The sequence below is a fragment of the Zootoca vivipara genome, chromosome 5 (assembly GCF_965207765.1).
Source record: "Zootoca vivipara chromosome 5, rZooViv2.hap1.1, whole genome shotgun sequence".
Classification (NCBI taxonomy): domain Eukaryota; kingdom Metazoa; phylum Chordata; class Lepidosauria; order Squamata; family Lacertidae; genus Zootoca; species Zootoca vivipara.
Window position 1 is genome coordinate 56542765 of NC_142588.1, and position 19738 is coordinate 56562502.

The window sequence follows — 19738 nt, forward strand, 5'->3', positions numbered from 1 at the left end:
TCTCTTTATTAATGCCTTGTTCTGATTTGTTGGTGGGGAGGTTATATGACAATAAACATTCATCCTGATTTGCTTGTGGGTTGTAAATGTGTCTTCCTGTTAAACATTCATTCATTCCATACATGTACTTCCCTGTCACTTTCCTAACCACAAAGTGGCTTTGTTGCACATTTTAATTGCACAAACTTAGGTTTTTGGTATGTGCTTCAGTCCTTCCCACAAAATATTGACAGTTTGGAGGGGACCTTTGTCAGTCCTGTTTACCAAAGGTGTGGCTTGATATTCCTGCAACAAAATGCCATCTAAAGTTACTCCTAAAACAGCAAGTGAAAGGCAAGGGACAAAGCGTTGGTGGGATCTAGGGTAAATATAATTTTAAAAATGGAAACCAAAGAAGCATATGGATTAAGCCTCTTGAAATATAATCAAGGGCAGCCTTATCCCTTTGACAAGAGACTACTGCATGGTGACTGTATTCATGGTGGCTGCAAGTTAACATTGTTTATCATGTTGATCCTTCCAGTCATGTGGAAAGTTTTTACACCTGTGCCAACTATTCTTGGATGTCAGGCTGAAGCATGGAAACTTTCTATGCAATTCTGAGAATCTATGTGATAAACTGCATTAGACTGTAAGGCCCGAGTGAAGAGAGTAAGTGTTATCTCACAGATCTGTTTTTTCCTGCTGCTGCTAATCAATACAATGCATATAATGCTTGACTTTATGCTGTCTGTGATATGGCTGGCATCTGATCCATGTCATGCTTCTAAAGACATAGCCCAGATGGATGGGGTATCATCATCATCATCATCATCATCATCATGAAATAGAAAGTGGTCAGGTGAAATTGTATGCTTGTTGTAATAACTGCTCACATTTTGCATTGAGAGCACTGTTGCGGCATATTTGGGAAACTCTGCATCCATAGAAATTTCATTTTAATTAACTAATTATACCATGTATCTCAGCATTAACTTATGAGAGGAATGTTCTTATTTGGGAGCTTTTAAAATTTATTTTTCAAGTGCCATCCAAAATGACAAACTTAGCCAAACTTAGCTTTGGTTCATTCAGACCATTCCTGTACTGAATTCCTCATTGAGCTGTGTATAGTGTGTAAAAAATATACCGTATATAAAGTGCAGATACAGAGATAGTCAGTGCAGGCAGCTAGAAAACGATATTGTTGATATTCCCAAACTGGCGAGTAATACCTCTCAAAGCCAAGACAATTGCCACACAATACATAAATACATGCATGCATGCATGCAAAGCTTATTTTTACTCTAGGCATTCTTTCAAAATGCTGGTTGTCAAAATTATAACCCCATAAGTCTCCCATCATGCTCATCAGGTATATCTGGATTGATATATACATATAAGTTATGCAGCAGTATGCTGATTTCAAAACAGTTTTAGAGGTCTTTGGCATTCGTTATAATCCCATATTCAAAGGCACCTTAAAGTCTTCTTTAGGCATAGTAAAACTCCTTGGAAATGTGTGGAATTAAAAAATAACAACACAAGCCCACTGACTTTGTTTGTGTTAACAGGATGAGAAAGTGCAAGGCTTCCTCTTATGCATGTGTGACAGCTGTAGATAAGTGGGGAGGCCCAAACAGGAAATCCGTCTTGCTTCTGCAGCATGACTTGTCTGAAGCTCAGGAACCATCTTAGATTGAAGTATCAATGGCATGATGTGCTGCTGCTGCTGCTGATCGAAACATGGGAGACATAGTGAAGAAGAACTTGGAGGAGGAATCTCTGTTGCCTTTGGAAAATGAGTGTTCCAGGAACATGGGAGAGCTTGTGGAGGTCTCCATCAGTGAAAGGGTTAAGTTTGATGACACAGGCCTATCCATGGTGCTGCAGAACGGCTTGGAGAACCTCCGACTGGAAAACTCCCTCACAGATGTTACCCTGTGTGTGGGCAACATGAAATTCTCATGCCACCGCGTGGTTCTAGCAGCGGCAAGCAATTATTTTAGGTAAGGGAGATATTTCAAATTAAGTCTTTTTCTCTCTCCTCTCATTTGGATGTTCAATTGCAACCAGAAATAGTTAAGCAGGTAAGATGGGAAAGTGACATTTCCCGAGCACTTGATTTGAAATCTACCCCAACAGTCTATGAGCTACCAATAATGTCTATATTTGGTGGCATGTCAGAAGAAGTGTATAGCCAAACAGGGTGATAATTACAGCATCCAGAATATTAATTGAGAATGCTAAGTATGTGGGATAGAAAATTTTTGAATATAGGAACAGACATGCAATCAATTACAGTTCCCCCTGTTCCCCCCCCACTCTATAACAATCCCAACCAATTACTATTGGTAATAATAAAATAAAATATTAATTCAACAGCTGCCCATTAAAAAGTGTTGTTCCGCAGGTTCCTGGGTGTTTTAGGTAGTAGGTATGTTATCATTAATGTAGTTGAATGTGTGGAAGCTAAATGATCCTTTCCCCACAAAACCTGTTTCCATGAGGAGGGCAACATATGGCAAAAGCAATCAATGAGGGGAAAGGAGTGTGCTTCCTATTTTTCTTGGACTTCTAAAATTAAAAAAGCGATTTGAGAAATGGGAAAAACACATGGAAGGAAGACACTGAACTCCAGCAAGGTCACCTTCTGTAGCGTATGCTAGAAAATGGTGTTCCTTCTGGAAACACTGAGAAAATAGGCCAAATAAATAGTGAGAAACAAAATACTCCACTATCATGTTACTAATTACACTGGAAAATAAAGAAAATTTTTGATCAGTCCCTGTCAGTGAGAATCATTGTGACATGGGGATAGATTTTATTATTATTTTTAATGGTAAAAGGAACATTATTAACTTTTGATACCAAAAGTTACTCAGTCAGGTCAAGGTGTGACATTTATCCTAGATGGTAGAACGAAAAAAAGGGGGGATGCTTGGCTTATTTAATTCCAAATGTAATTGGGGCCATTTTAGGCACTTATTGCTGGCCTCCGTATTTCTACTCATCATAATGCATTTTTAAAGTAGCTAACATAGGACTTTATCCACTTTTCAAAATGTATATTAATTGGAAACATAAATATTTCGGCTAGCAGGATTAATTAATTCACAGAAAACTATCCCTTGCACTGTCACAGAAAACTAACAAAATTATTTTGACACAAGATCTTGCCTTTCTTTTGGCATAAGAGAATGAAGCAGGTATTTTGGATCTGAGGTGTCTTACAACCGTAATTCAAATCTACTAGTCTCATTTTAATGTCTCATTTTTGGTTACTGTTTTGTGGGGAAGGGGTGAAGCAATACTCAGAAATATTAAATGGCTAAGCTTTCAATCCTGTGCATGCTTGGGAGGAGTATCATTTAATTCAACAAGAGTTCCAAGTGAATGTGGATAGGCTCAGTCTGTAAATTAAATGGTGTAGCTATCTATACTGGTCTTCTGACAGGTGAGTATTTGCCATTCAGATTTAGCTACTCATAGTTTATAACAACTCCATTCAGATTTAAATGCTGCATACAAATACATATTTACATCAGATTTTTTGGAAAAACCACATAAAGTTCTCCACCAGATAATTCCATGGACTATCCCATGTGATTAGCACAACTATTTATCTTTGGGGAGATAGGACTTCTGATGATTTTTTAAGCCAAGAACATGTAGTGGTACCTCTACTTACAAATAACTCTACTTACGAATGTTTCTATTTACGAACGGAGCTCCGTCCGCCATCTTGGATGCGGTTTAGATAGGATTTTTTCGACTTACGAATTTTTAGATGGGGTTGCTTCGACTTACGAATTTTTTCTCCCAATGCATTCCTGTGGGATTTGACTTACAATTTTTTTCGACTTACGAATGTGCGTTCGGAACATATTAAATTCGTAAGTCGAGGTACCACTGTATATGTTGTTTTGTTGGAATGTGACTTTATTTCTTAGAGTGATCCCTCTCCTTGAGAACAAGGCACAATAGCTTTGGTTCAGCTTTATGCCGAAAAAGGGTTGCCTATGTGAACTTTACTTGGGGCTCCTTTCCGACTGCTTAGCCTTTAAAAAGCCCAAATGTTTCTATCTTCAAAGAAGGGAAGCAAGATTAATAATAACATGCTCTAAGCCAACAAGTTACACTGAAAAAAACAATTCCAATCGGACAATTGACCAATAAGTCCTTGAAGCACACAATTATTTGATACAGCAATATTTGAGTGTTAGATGTGAGAAAACAAATGTCAAGAGAGTGACCAAAAACTCTAGGATTCTGAAATGCTAAAACACAGATACCGTATGTAGACCTAGTGTAGCAGAGTGATTAAGAACATACATTAGAAGCTGGGAGGTTTCCAGTTTAAATCTCAGCTCAGCCTTGAACTTCACTGGGTAGCTCCAGACAAGCCACTGTTCCTCACCCTTAACTCTTATCTGTATTAGGAGGAGAAATACTACTACTACTACTACTACTACTAATAATAATAATAATACAAAGTTATTGTAAGGCTATATCAGGGCAAGATGTGGTGGCTCAATTATTTCTTGATGAGACTGATCATTTAGATCCTTTTCAAATTGGCTTCCGTCCCAGATTTGGGACAGACATTCCCTTGCTCATTCTGGTGGGTGACTTACACTCTGAGATAGACAAGGGAGCGTAATCCCACTGATTTGTCCTCTCAGTGGTTTTCAATACCATTTATGGTACTCTGGTACCCTTCTGAACTATCTGACTATATTGTGGTGCAAATTCTCATCTTTCTGAAAGACTTCCTAGGAGGACGTTCTGAGAAACTGCTGATCCACCCTGAACAATGGTTTATGGCAGGCTTCCCCAAACTCGGTCCTCCAGATGTTTTAAGACTACAATTCCCATCATCCCTGACCACTGGTCCTGCTAGCTAGGGATCATGGGAGTTGTAGGCCAAAAACATCTGGAGGGCCGAGTTTGAGGAAGCCTGGTTTATGGGGCACTGAATGGGTTCATCTGGTCCCTTGTGCTGTTTAACATCCCCATGAAACCACTGGATGACGCCCTCCATACATTTCAGTTGAGGTGTCATCTGTCACAGTCCGGTCGGCAGGCGGTTGAAGCCCTGACTGAGGACGTCAGGACCAGAGGCAAGATGGTGACGTAGAAGCAGGAACAGGTGCAGGGCTGAGGGTCCATCAGCAGGCAGTCACAGGGTCAAGGAGCAAGGCAGAGGCGAAGGTCTGGGAGTCAAGGAGCAAGGCGTTGGCAAGGCAAAGGTCCAAGGGTTGAGGATCAAGGCATCGGCAAGGCAAGGGTCCAAGGGTTGAGGATCAAGGCGTCCGCAAGGCAAGGGTCCAAGGAGCGAGAGGCCAGAGGCAACCAGGCAGGGATAGCGTTGCTGTGGCAAAGAGCTGAAGGGAAATGCTGAGCTTTTATCCCTCCCAGCTCCTGCCACCAGGTGCAGTGAGTTATCAAGTGGCCTCACCTGGGTGACCACTCCTTGCCTCTCCAGCACAAGCTGAGGCAGGCCCCAGTCCTGCAAAGCACTACAGGCCCCAGAGCCTGACTCCTGCCCATACTCCTGACATCATCAATATGCTGAAAATACCTAGCTGTTCTGTCTTTCATTTCCATCTTTTTATCCTAGGGAGGCTGTGGAGTGGTATTGGTTCTTTTTAAAACATTTATTAGCCACTCATCTCTCAGAGATGGTTCAGCAACATCTGGAGGGCTACAGGCTACCTGTCCCTCCTATAACATGCTCTATATGTCTCTGAAACTTCATCAGAAACAAAATACAGATGCCAAGGTGTTAATGGAGGCTCAAAGGAAAGATAATCTATTCCAGCATCATGCCATATTTATTGATTACAAATTTGTTTCTGGTGTCAATTCAAAGTACAGTATTGATTTTTACAGCCCCAATGGCTTAGAAGGAGAACTGTGCTATCCCATGTGTACTTGCCTCTGGTCAATATGTGAGACTCTGATTTGTGCCTTCTTGCCATCTGAAGTATGACAGCTGAGCACCGAAAAGAGGTTCTTCTTTGTCATGGCACCAGCATGAGATCTACACAGTTCCACCTCTGCTTGGCTTTTAGCTTCTGGAATAAAAACACATTTATTCCATACTCATTAGCTGATTAGACACTGCATTTTATTTATTTATTTTAATTTTTCAAATCTGCATTTTAATAAGGCACTATAGCCCAATACAGTATGTATACAAAAATATCAAAAACAAATTAATAGCATGCATTAAAAACAATCTTTTTAAATGATAATGTTCAGACTTATAAGATGCATTTTAATGTGTACTGAGATTGCCATGTGTATTATCGATCAGTTTGATGGTTTTAAAGGATTACTCTTATGGTTTTGTAGTTACAGTAAATTATTTATTATTGCTCTGGTCTGATATATATTGTTAGCAACTTTCAATATTTTAAAATAGAAAAATAGCATAAACATGAAGTGACTGGGGAAGTATTAGTATTCTTGTTTCCAGAGTGTATTTCAGAAAGACTGGTCTTCTAAGAAATTACCTATTTTCCCCTTCAGGGCAATGTTTTGCAACGACTTGAAAGAAAAGTATGAAGAAAAAATAGTAATTAAGGGAGTTGATGCTGAAACAATGCAGATTCTTTTGGATTACACTTACACAAGCAAAGTGCTGATCACTAAGGAAAATGTCCAGAAAGTCCTGGAAGCCGCTAGTCTTTTTCAGGTTAGTGAAGTAAAATATTTACAGCACATAGAAACCAAACCAAATTCACGTGAGTACTAGTTTTAGCCCATTGTTTAGTGTGAAAATGGCTAATTAACTGCTGTTGCATTAGTCTTTGGGCAACATGAATTTTACTTTGAAACAATATTTTGCTTTGGGGTTTCATTGGCTGTTCTATTTAATGACGAGATCTAATGTTCAGCCTAAGTTCACAAGGAGAACAAGGCTTGCTGTGTGAATCAAAATGTGCTTACTCAGAAGTAAGTCCAAGATCAATTCCCAATTAAGCGTGCAAAGCACCGCAGTCTTAAACTGTTTTTTTGCTGTTTAAGGGCTGGCTCTGCCTGCCTGCTTTACCCAGTTCCTGTTCCTCCTCCTTTGGCGATCACTCGTAGCCGAGTAAGATTGTCTTCCATAAACACGGTTTTAACAGTGAGTCTGTAAGTGACTGTGGAGGCCAATTCTGGATCCACATGTGGGGACATGTGGGGACATAGGTTTCCGGATGGGAGTAGATGGTGAGGGTTTGCCAAGCGTGCCTTCCTCTTAGCAAGTTTCTCCCTTGCGTCCTGAGTTCGAGCATCTTCAGAGCCCATGACACCTTTGGTAAAGGCTGTTCTCCAGTTGGATTATTGTCTTCCAAAGCAACTACTCTATTCCGAACTTAAATAATGGAAAGCATACCCAGCTCCACCCCACCCCCACCCCTAGAGTTGTCAGGAAGGCTGCCTGCTTGCCTATGACAGGACCAACTAGAGTGCTGTCCTTGTGTCCATCCCTAGTTCTGCTACTTTGATAATGCTGCTCCTACCCTTAACTAACCATGATGGCTGTGTTCTGCCTCCACAGTGAGAGGCAATATAAACCATAATGGACCAGTTTGCTCATCCCTACACCTACTCCACTTTAATGGGACTGGCATAATGAGGACGACCTAAAATATCTCAAAGTAGCAAGCAAGCTTTTTAATTTTTCAGCTTGATCACAACAATAATAAAAAATGCTGAAGCACATGAATTATTTTTAAACAGACCAGCTTTCCTTCCAGTTTTTGTCCCATTAACTTGTAGTTCCAGCCCTGCATGGCTCCACTCCATGTGTGGCAGATAAAGCTGGCTGTAAATACGATACAAAGGGGAAGTTTATCAAATGGAATAAGTACATCTAATTTTGATTTGAGAGCTTCGTTTCTTTAAATGTTTGCCCACATGTATATTTAAAAAACAGGAACCAGTGGTTTATAGGCCAGGTCTGTTATGATAAGTAGCCTAAATGTGTCAACAGGACACGGTTCTCAGCACAAAACTCTGCTGTAAACATTTCTTTAAAATACACCATCACCATTAAAAATGGTGTTTCAGATTTTTCACTTCCCTCTTTTCCTTTTAACTACTTTTTTCAAAAGTCATGCACTACTTTGTACTCCATCAACTCTAAGGTTAGGTGCAGATTTTTAAAAAAGTTATAGAGAAAACTCCTGAACTATTGATATCTGGAAGCACCCTGGGTGCTCAGCCTTTCCTTGAGATTTTAGCTGGGCTTTTGGTATGTATAGTGGTACATGCCACTCCCAATCTCTGAGCAGTGCAAGATTCCAGGGAGTTCCAGATCAGATGTACTACCCAGGGCCTATGTTTCCTTTTTTATCCAGGGTTAACCAAAGGCAGCATTCTTTCCTGAGTAACAATGAAAACAAATTCACAGTAAATGGAAGTTTGAGATGGGTGCAATTAGAACTAGTAATCTCTCAAACTCATTTCCACCCAGCCAATGTGATCTGCCCTTCACCCCCTTTCAACATTTGATCCAGACCATGTGCATGGTATGTTGATGTGAAAACATCTTACACCACCACCATCATTTTATGTGGATGCTGCTTTTCCATAGTTAAAACCATGCTCAAGGCAGCTTACAACATAAAAATATTTACTTAGTTACAAACATAGCCAACAATAAATAAGCACATCAAAAAGTACACAACCAAATTGAACAATCTGCATATAAACCATAAGATCTAAAAATAAAGACACACACACACACACCAACTTCCTAAACAATATGGCCAGGTAGAAAAAGGCCAGCAGTGCAGGGAGCAAGTCTTCCAGGACTCACAGTCAAGATCGGGCACCCCCAAACTCGGCCCTCCAGCTGTTTTGGGACTACAACTCCCATCATCCCTAGTTAACAGGACCAATGGTCAGGGATGATGAGTTTGGGGATGCCTGGTCAAGATGGTGTCTGGACACTTCAGGAGCCTCACCTTTTGTACAGCCTCTTACACTCTCCAAATGATTGTGCAAATAGGCCCTGTGACATCAGTTTTGCCTACCTGACACTATTTTCGCACTTGTCACAGAATTCCTTTCTCCCCTGGAATCCCCACTTACCACATCCTAGCATTTTGAAGGTTTATTATATTGATGAGCAGCATTAAGCTCAATGAAGCATAAGAAGCCCCTTGCTGGGTCAGACCAAAGGCCCATCTAGTCCAGCATCCTGTTCCCACAGTGACCAATCGGATGCCTATGGGGAGACTGCAAGCTGAGTGCAACTGCACTCTCCCCACTTTAGGTTCCCAGAAACTGGCATTCAGAGGCAAATTGCCTTCACTAAGAATGCATACTAAACATGGCATTTGCACATTTTACATCAGGGACATTGCTTCCTCACATTCTTAAGATTTGTTAACAGCAGTACTATAAAATAAACGAACAAGCACAGGAGGACCTGTCTGCATACCGGTAGTAACTTAATGTGCTTCTTTTCCTGCTTGTAGTTTTTGCGAATGGTAGAAGCTTGCTCCAATTTTCTCAACGAAGCTCTTCATCCAGAAAACTGTGTTGGGATTCTGAGACTGGCTGATGCTCATTCACTTGATAAACTGAAGCAGCAGGTCAAGAGGTATATTATCCAGAATTTTTCCCAAGTACTGAATTACGACGAGTTCTTAGAACTGCCTGTGGATGTCCTATATAGTATGCTAAAGAGTGATGAACTCTATGTCACTGACGAAGCTCAAGTGTTTGAGATGGTTATAAACTGGGTGCATTACAAAATAGCAGACAGGCTTCCTCTCCTGCCTTACATCCTTGAGGGTGTCAGACTACCCCTTCTGGACCCTTGGTATTTTGTAGAGACTGTAGAAGCTGAGCCACTGATCCGACAGTGCCCCGATGTCTTTCCTTTGCTTCAAGAAGCCAGAATGTACCATCTATCAGGGAACGAGGTGAGTTAAATGTTGATCGTATTAAGAAAGAGTTCAGACTAGTGATTCAATGAGCTGCTTGAACTATCTATAGATACTCTGCAATGAGCTTTCTGTGGTGTTCCTGCTTGTGGCAGTGCCATCCTGCTTTTGGAAAGGCTAACTTCCTAACATCCATCTCTATGGAAACATTTTCAAGAAGGTAGCCATGCTAATCTCTTATAGTTTTGTGGCACCATAAAGACTAACAGATATACAGTGGTTCAATTACTTACATATTTTGCCCCCGTAACCATGAACATACATACACTGCTGACTACCAACAATGCTTTCTGCCTCTGGTGAAGTCCATGACGGCTTTTGCCCTAATAAATGAGACTTTGAGGTGGTGCTACAAGATTCCCCCACCTGTGACTATTTTTCAGGTATGAGTGTCAATGTATGGGAGTTGGACAGCTGCCATACTTTCCCTTTGAACACCTTATCAGTATATATTTGGAAAGAGGAAGAAGCCTAAAGTTTGTAATGCAGATTCTCAAGCTATTGTTGTGGAAGGTTACGTAGGTTCAGGGTGCTTTATGGTGGGAGTTGGACTGTATATACAGTGGTACCTCGGGTTACAGACTCTTCAGGTTACAGACTCTTCAGGTTACAGACGTTTCAGGTTACAGACGCTTCAGGTTACAGACGCTTCAGGTTACAGACGCTTCAGGTTACAGATGCTTCAGGTTACAGACTCCGCTAACCCAGAAATAGTATCTTGGGTTAAGAACTTTGCTTCGGGATGAGAACAGAAATTGCGCCGCGGCGGCAGCAGGAGGCCCCATTAGCTAAAGTGGTGGTTAAGAAAAGTTTCAGGTTAAGAACAGACCTCCGGAACGAATTAAGTTCTTAACCTGAGGTACCACTGTATTGAATATTATTTCAAGGAAGAAAGAAGTCTGCATAAAAAGGAAGAGAAATTCACACCCCTTTATACTCATATAGTAAATAAGTAAATAAATAATTACTAGTTTTATATTACGCTGATACTGATAATTTTATTGATCTAGTATTAGTAACAACTTATACTAGGAGTGGTGAACCTGTCGCCTGTCAGATGTTGTTCTGACTACAATCTCCATCATCCTTGACCATTGGCCACGTCGTTTGGTGCTGATGGGAGCTGAAGTCCAACAACTTCTGGAAGGCCGCAGGTTCCTGACCTCAGTCACCAGTTCAGGTCCTCAACGGCCTCATAAGCAAAGAAGAAATAGAGTTGGGTGGCAGCAGCATATCAATGGTATTTCACAGCACATATTTGAATAACTTCCCTCCAGTGGTATCACATAGAAGTTATAAAGCAGGGAGGACGGGATGAGGAGGCCTGTGGAACACCATAGCCACCCTGGGCTCTTTTGGGAGAAAGGTTGGGATATAAATTGAATAGGTAGAGCAAGGCGAAATGCAGAGCAATAGTTTCCCAGCATAACTTTCAGAAAAAAGATCTTCCATGTAAGACTAGAGCTATCAAAATGGTGGTTATCCAACTTCCAGTATGAATGCCATCGAGAGGTCCAGGAGAATTAACAGGGTTGCACTTCCCCTGTTATTCCCTCAGCACAAGGTGAGACAATCAAGGCCATTTCAGTGGCAATTCAGACCTGATGCCAGATTGAAATGGGTCTAAATTAGGAGCAGCCCTCTAGACCAGGGGTCCTCAACCTGCGGCCCACGGGCTGGAAGCGGCCCACAGAGGCTGTTTAACCAGCCCACGAGCCGTCCCCGAACCGAGCCACCTGCTCAACAAGTCCCCACTAAACCGACATAGGGACTCTCTTCCACAGCTCCGGAAAGCGCTTCTTTGCATGCCTAGACGCCAGAAATCGCTTCTGTGCATGCCCAGACACCGAAAATCGCTTCTGTGCAGGTGCGATTTTCGGCGTCTGGGCATGAGCAGAAGCGATTTCCAGCGCCGCAGACATGCACAGACGCAATTTCCGGTGTCACGCTGCACCAGCCCGGCCCACAGAGGATCTCCGCAGGAGTGATCTAGCCCATGCCTGGTAAGCCTTGCCACCCCCTGCTCTAGACTTTGATGGACTTCAGCTCCAGTCTACACGGCCAATTTTCAGGGTTTGTTGGTGCTGGAGAGTCATATTTTCTCCATCCCTGGTATAAATAGTCAGTATTATATTGAAGCTGTATGGCCACAATTTGCTCAATTGTTAGGGGAAAAGGTGGGGTTTTTAATGTTAGACTATTTATTTCATGAATTTCATAGAGCTAGGCATGTGTGTCTTATGAAGAATGAGTATTTTTAAATAGGTAACAACCATGCATTAAATGCATGCAAATAACTCTTAAAATCATGCCTTCTAGATCTTTTGGAATAATCCGTGAAATGTTTATTACAATATATTGTATACACTAGTGCAGTGGTCCTCAACTCCCGGGCCACGGACCGGTACCGGTCCGTGGATCAATTGGTACCGGTCCGCCCAAGGAACATTTAAATACAATTAAATTAAAATTATTAAATCAAAACAATCTAAATAAAATATAAACAATCAACGCCCCCCCCTTTAGCGGGCTGCGGTAAAATTATCAAACATCGACTGGTCCACGGCGATAAAAAGGTTGGGGAGCACTGCACTAGTACACTGATCGGGATGAGTTTTGTAACCTACAGTTATAAGAGTTTTATTGTATGCTGTTTTTCTAATCCAAAAATAAAATAAAATAATGAACACATCTTGCATTTGGAAGGTGGGTAGACACTCTTGAAAGTGTCTGGAGCTTGATATGTCCCTAGGAGAATTATTTACTGGGAGTGAAGGGGGGGCTTTTGTTAAAATGTTTAAAGATAAAGATCTCTTCAGCTCTTTGCTTTCATTTAGATCATTTCTGAAAGAACAAAGCCGAGAATGCACGAATTCCAGTCAGAGGTCTTCTTGATCATAGGTGGCTGCACAAAGGATGAAAAGTTCGTAGCTGAAGTCACCTGCCTTGATCCTCTGAGGCGCAGTCGTTTGGAGGTGGCAAAACTGCCAAACACGGAACAAGAAACCGAGTGTGAGAATAAAAAATGGGTGGAGTTTGCTTGTGCCACATTAAAAAATGAAGTTTACATATCAGGTAAGGAAGATCATAATGCCCATGAAGGGGGGGGGGATAGTTACAGCATGAGACTCTTAATCTCAGGGTTATGGGCTTTAGCTCCAAAGATTCTATCTTTGGATGGGACAAAAGATTCCTGCAGGAGGTTGGACTAGAACTAGATAATCCTTGCGATCCCTTCCAACTTTACAATTCTATGATTCTATGACCTGAGACTATTAAACATTAGGTTTAAGTAACGACGTTCATAAGGGACGCAGGTGGCGCCGTGGGTTAAACCACTGAGCCTAGGGCTTGCCGATCAGAAGGTCAGCGGTTCGAATCCACGCAATGGGGTGAGTTCCTGTTGTTTGGTCCCTGCTCCTGCCAACCTAGCAGTTTGAAAGCACGAAGTGCAAGTAGATAAATAGGTACCGCTCTGGCGGGAAGGTAAACCGCGTTTCCGTGTGCTGCTCTGGTCCGCCATGTACGCCGGCTCCCTTGGCCAGTAAAGTGAGATGAGTGCCGCAACCCCAGAGTCGTCTGTGACTGGACCTAATGGTCAGGAGTCTCTTTACCTTTTAACAATGTTCATAATTCTTTCAGGAGTTGGACTGTTGCCAGACTATAAGTTTTATGGTGAAATTGCAGTTATCCTACAATGCTTTTGTTGTGGAACTTTTACCCTCATTTTTTAAAAAAAGAATTGAGCTCGCTCTTGGGAAATATTGCTATATATATTTAGAAATCAAAAATCAAGGAACAAATTCTGGAAGTTTGGTTCTAATTTGGTATATTACATTCATCGCAGGAGGGAAAGAAACGCAACACGAAGTTTGGAAATATAATTCATCCATCAACAAATGGATCCAAATTGAATATTTGAACGTTGGAAGATGGAGACACAAAATGGCTGTATTGGGTGGCAAAGTGTATGTCATTGGTGGTTACGACGGTATACAAAGAATCAACAGTGTGGAGACATATGATTCTTTTCACAACTGTTGGTCAGAGGTAAGGTACAGATGTGCTTTTGGTAGTGATGAAACAGGAAACAGACTAAAACAACGACTTTCTACTCTCAGATGTTGGATAATAGGCAAATGGTGTTTTCACACCAAAAATGTTTTGTTTTGTTTTTGGCATTTCCTGCATCTATAATCCAAATGTAAGATTATCTAGAAGATAAATTTAGAATGGCATTTTCTTTTTACCCAATCAACCATCATACATGGATGCACATTATGCAAAACAAAGGTGGCAATTCTAGACATTTACCTGGAAGTAAGTCCCTTTGAATGCCATAGGCATCTTAAACCAAATGGTGTCAGTCATACACTCTTCGTGACTTGCACCCAACTCATTTCTCTCCACTTTACTTTTTTTTTTTAAAAAAAAAGAGAATTAATATACATAACGCATGGAGTCCTGATGAACCTTCAGCACATCCCTCAATTCTGTTGTTCTGCATTATTATAGGCAGCTCCTCTCATGGTCAACGTCAGTTCATTTGGGGCCGCCAGTTACAAGAAGAAGCTCTATGTGATTGGGGGAGGACCCAATGGGAAGCTGGCCACGGACAAAACACAATGTTATGACCCAGCAACAAACAGCTGGACCTTAAAATCACCCATGCCTGTTGAGGCAAAATGTGTCAATGCCACCAGTTTCCATGACCACATCTATGTTGTTGGTAGGTACAGCTGAAATGCTTTTTCTAGAATTCCAGTTGAAGGACAAGAAGGCAATTTAGTCAAACTCCGGTCCCTCTGCATTGTTGAATAGCCACTTGGGGGAATGGGAATAGTTTTGAATTCCATGCCAAGATATTTTTAATTGGGTTGTGCATGCACACAAAGAGGTGCAAATTGGGGGATGGGTTTTAATGGTTTTGACTGACTGGTTGGCATTCATCTGTCTCAGTAGACAATGGAAAAAGCACCTTTGGTGGTGAAGTCAAACGGTTGGAGAGTTACAGCACTGGTAGGAGAGGATATATTAATTGCAATTTATCCCTGTGGGAGCCCACATGTGTGGGTTGAAAGCATAGGAGTTAGGCTATAAAATCTTGTTTGACCACGTCCAGCTAACAAAAGTAAACTGGCTTCCCCTTTCTACCCACTTAACAAAGAACCAGGCAACAAATGGGGAAGTAAGTTTAAAAATAAGATTTTCTTTCTTTATAATCATGCATTGTTTCACAGCTACAGTAGCAGTCAAAAACTATGCAGGCAAAATACTTATATTCATAGGTTTCTATTTCGTGTCTCTCAGTGTGAGGAGACAGCCTCCAGTTCAACAGAAAGCTGAAATGCATTGCAAGATCCCCAGTGCCCTTTTGATGTTTCATACTGATATGCTGTGCCATGGTTGGGGGGGGGGTCACAGTTCCCATTGATGAAAACAACCAGCCTGGTGGCTTTTAGATGTCTTTGGCTACAATTCCCAGCAGCCTCAGTGAGCATGGGCTTCTGGAAAACGTAGTCCAAACCAACTGGAAGGCACCCACCCGGTTGATGAAGGCTAGTTGATGAAGTAAAGTCTTTGGCTGGCTGTCTTTTCGGAATGAGTGTCCTGTCCTCTCTTTGTCTTGTGGGTTGAGGAAACCTGACACTAACATTTGGGCCAGAAGCCTAGAACGCATTTAAAAAAAGAAACAAATTTGCCAGAAGGAATCATTTGCTCTCTTCCCACTTCAGGTGGAGCTATGAGGGCAGTCTATTCTTACAGCCCACTCACAGACGCCTGGTGCCTGGCGACCCAGTTAAGCCACGAACGAGCAAGTTGTGGGATTGCTCCTTGCAACAACAAGCTGTTCATCACCGGAGGGCGAGACGAGAAGAACGACGTCATTGCCACTGTGCTGTGTTGGGATGCTGAGACCCAGAAACTGACGGAAGAATGTGTCCTCCCCCGCGGAGTCTCCCATCACGGAAGTGTCACTCTCCGGAAGTCCTACACATATATCCGTAAGGTAGTGCCTGGAGCAGTCTCAGTCTGACTTTGCAGGGGTAATCGGGAGAAGGAAAGAAGAAGTTGTTGTCATGAAATACCTCATTTCCCCCAGGTTTTTATATAGGATGATCAGGATGAAACCACTAGGCTGTCACAGTCTTTTCAAGAAACGTGTATTTTTGCTCAGTTTCCTGCTGTATAGCATGTGCCTTAAATTAACGTCATATCCAGAAGGACCGGGCTATTTGTGGACTTGTAGGCCAATGAAACATTCAACGATATGAGATCCCCCTATAATTAGCAATGCTGAGCTCTGTGAGTTGCAGTTACTATTATTAATATTTTTGTAGGTGCCACTTTGGATATTATTATTTTATTTTTCTAAAAAATCTGATTACTTGCATCAAAAGATGGAATTGAAATGTTTTAAATAAATAAAGTAAATACTCTGACCTGAAGTCATTTTTTGCTACGTTGCAGGCAGCCTGAATATTTGCAATCGTTGTTGGCATAAGCCATAAGCAATGTATAGCTTCCATTTATTTGCCAAACCCTTCCTCCTCACCTTTCTCTTTCTAGAAACAAAACAAAGTACTGTACTTCATTTAATCCATTGCTTTTGGATTACTCTTTCCTTGCATTCATGTACTGTACAATCGGAATTTCTTTGGCCCAGTAGGTGGTGCTGCTACACTATTTTTTAAAAACAAATATTAATTTCTGGGAACAAAGCTACAAAACAATCCCTTGAATAATGAAAAAAATGCTTGATGTTGCAACACGATTTCCAGGAAAATTCTATGTTATGATTTTAAAGAATAAGCTAAACATGGGTATTAATTTCTCATAATCTAATTATACATCTCTTGCCTTAAACTGAGTCAGATGTAGTATTATCTGCAATGACTGGTAGTAGCTCTCCAGGGTTTCAGCCAAGAGTCCTTCCCAGCCCTACCTGGAGATGCCGGGGCTTGAACCCGGGACCTTCTGCATGCAAAGCAAACACTACCACTGAGCTATGAGGTGTGTGCACCTTACACACCATAGGGGCTCTTTTTAATATTGTTGCATACCACTCCCAATCTCTGAGCAGTGTAAGATCCCAGGGATTCCAGGCATTTACCCAGAGCCCATATTTCCTTTTGTTTACATATATATACAACCTGAGCCTACAATGGAGGGGTTCACATCTTTACCACCCTAAAAGGGTCATCTCTCCCATAGCCAAAACCAGAGGTTCAAACACAAAGCAGCCATCATGCTCTCACTCTCTCTCCAGCTTGCCACTTTTAAAACCTTTCCCCCTCTAGGTTACACCACAGCCAACCCTAAAAGACTCTTAATTCAAACCCTTGCTTTGTCTTTTAACTAACTCTGAGTTGACAGAGGGCCCCTTACATTTGTCGTATGACACAGAGCCCCCTCTCTTTGCCTTTGCTAATGGTTCAGCAGCTTCCTTTTATTCTCCCAATGGCTCATCTCCCAGGCGATTTCCTCAACAGGAAATGGGCCTGGCTTATATTTTAACATTTCCTGAATCCAGGGATTCAGTGGCATCCAGAAACTCGTAACAATATATATGCCCCATGATCCTCATACCAAGTGCATTTGTGAAGCTTCTGTTTCTGGCAGCATGTGATGCTTAACAACATGTCGTGCAGGCTTCTGGGTGGCATTTACAGTAGACTTTAAATTTAGTAAAGGGCAGACGTGCAAAGATGCTCTAAGATGGCTACTGCTCAGGACCACAGAATTTATCTCCAACACCACAAAAACCTTTCCCATTTCAGCAGGAGACAGACTGATCTCTCTGAAGGCTTTTTGTGCTGGGTGTGGGAACAGCACATTTGTCCCTGTGACAGCTTTAAAAATATATGCAAGCGGAGGAGAACTCGGTTCTTTCTCAAGCAGCTAAAAATACATAGGTGTGAAGTTCAGATTGACTCATGTGTTTGGTACTCAGGAACCATATGAAAGTGCCTTGTTTGAAGCAATCCTAATCTAAACGGTACCTGGTTGCATCCTAACTCGTACTTAAATTGCTAACATGGATTGCCTTTTAAGTCAATTACAGTTGGAGGAAATTGCTACAGTCAAAATGACATCCCTCCAACCTCCATTAGTATTCATTACACTCTTCTGTGAATTGCTTCTAGTACCATCTCACTTTTGTTTCCTACCGGGCAGTCATGTGCTACGTCTGGAATAGAATATTGGAGTGAGTTGTCTCCTTGCCCAGAATATATGCAGTCCTCATTAGACGGAGACAAAGAAGACACGGAGGGATTGACAAATGAAATTGTGGGAATAGGGGAGGGGGTGGTCAATATGGCACAGATCACAGTAATTTTCTCCTGGAATGCACCCTGGTAATTATTTTCTCTTTGACACCCACTAATTTCTTCTGTAAAACCACCCTTTGATTACTGCAGCCTTTTCTTTCTCTCTTAATATTTTTGTCATTATTTTCTCCCTGATCTCGTCCTCCTCCAAAGACTCCCCTCTGTTCTAATGAACATGAAGAATTTTAAAGCATCGTGTCAGGTGCTTTGAGCAGGAGACAGAGAGAATTGACAATCAAAGAAATTAGTGTTAATGTTAATCACTTATGGCACTACAGCAAGCAGTGCAAGATTGTGTTTCATAACCTTACCATCAAATACACAAGTAATTGGGGGCATTTTTTTTAAAGTGTAGTTTCCCCATCTCTTATTGATTTGCTTACTGCATTTACACTCTACCCTTTTCCTCTAAGGAGCTTAAGGTGCACATAGTTCTCCCCATCCTCATTTAATCCTCACGACTACCCTGTGAGGTAGGTTGAGCTGAGAGGCAGTGACTCACCCAAGGTCTCTTGCTTAATTTGCAAAATATTCTTCAATAATCCCTTCCCCAGCTCACAGCATGATGTGTGCTGGCTCCTAAACCCAGAGCCCCCACGCTAGCTAGTTGGAAGGGTCCTCAGTACTCCTAATATTTGACAATTAACCAAGCTCTAGCATATGCTCCAGTTCACACAATTCCAGCATTCGCAATGGGCAGTGGGAAAACACCCCAGTAACACTTCTGTTTTGTTTTGTGGATCTCATTGCTTTGTTTTGACATTTCTTTACAGAGAGGAAAGGCAACAAATTCTGGAAAAGAATGTTCCACTTTTCTTGGCAAGTAGCTTGCAAGTTTTTCCAAGAAATGTTTTTTCTGGCTCTTTCTAAATCAGCATTGTCATGATCGTGATATAATGACATTACATTTTCTAAGACTGTAAATATTATGATTATGGCTATGACTACTACATGATAAGCAAATAGAGAAAAAGGACATGTGCAAAGAGGCTGGCTATGTACCGTAGCTATGTATAATGTGTGTGTGTTTGTGTACATACATGTGCACACATAAATCCTTTGAACCTGATTCAGTACTTGTGGTGAAGGAGTAGATAAGCATGCCATGTGTGTGGCATGGTAATGTGCAACACAGGTGCTGTGTGTGTATGACCCCCCCCCCCCGTTTACTGAGAAAGAAGGATCAGATGGATTGCATCTATGAACACACCTTCGCTTCTCAATCACATGTGCTGTGATCACATGACCAGACCTGCCTGTGTGAACTAGTTTTTAGAACTGCTCTTAAGGAAGCCCACTGTCACCTTCTCTTTTCACATGCACCAGCTCTGCAATAATGAAGCGATAGCATCAAGACATACCTTTGGCTGGGGCCACTGGTATCCACTAGCACACAATCAGGACCTGAGCAGGTTGTAAGACAGGATCTTTGGAGCACTCAAACAGAAACATTCAGCCCTTGAGCGACCATTGAGC

At 41.7% G+C, this 19738-nt stretch overlaps 1 protein-coding gene across 1 annotated transcript; it reads left to right on the forward strand.

The window, feature by feature from the left end:
• Positions 1–1648: 1648 nt before the first annotated feature.
• Positions 1649–16378, forward strand: KLHL6 (kelch like family member 6). Its single transcript, XM_035133223.3, has 7 exons — positions 1649–1988; positions 6517–6682; positions 9459–9908; positions 12767–13004; positions 13777–13979; positions 14445–14658; positions 15665–16378. Exons 1-7 carry the CDS (start codon positions 1726–1728, stop codon positions 15964–15966), a joined length of 1836 nt encoding a protein of 611 aa, XP_034989114.1. The 5' UTR covers positions 1649–1725; the 3' UTR covers positions 15967–16378.
• The last annotated feature ends 3360 nt before the right edge of the window (positions 16379–19738 follow it).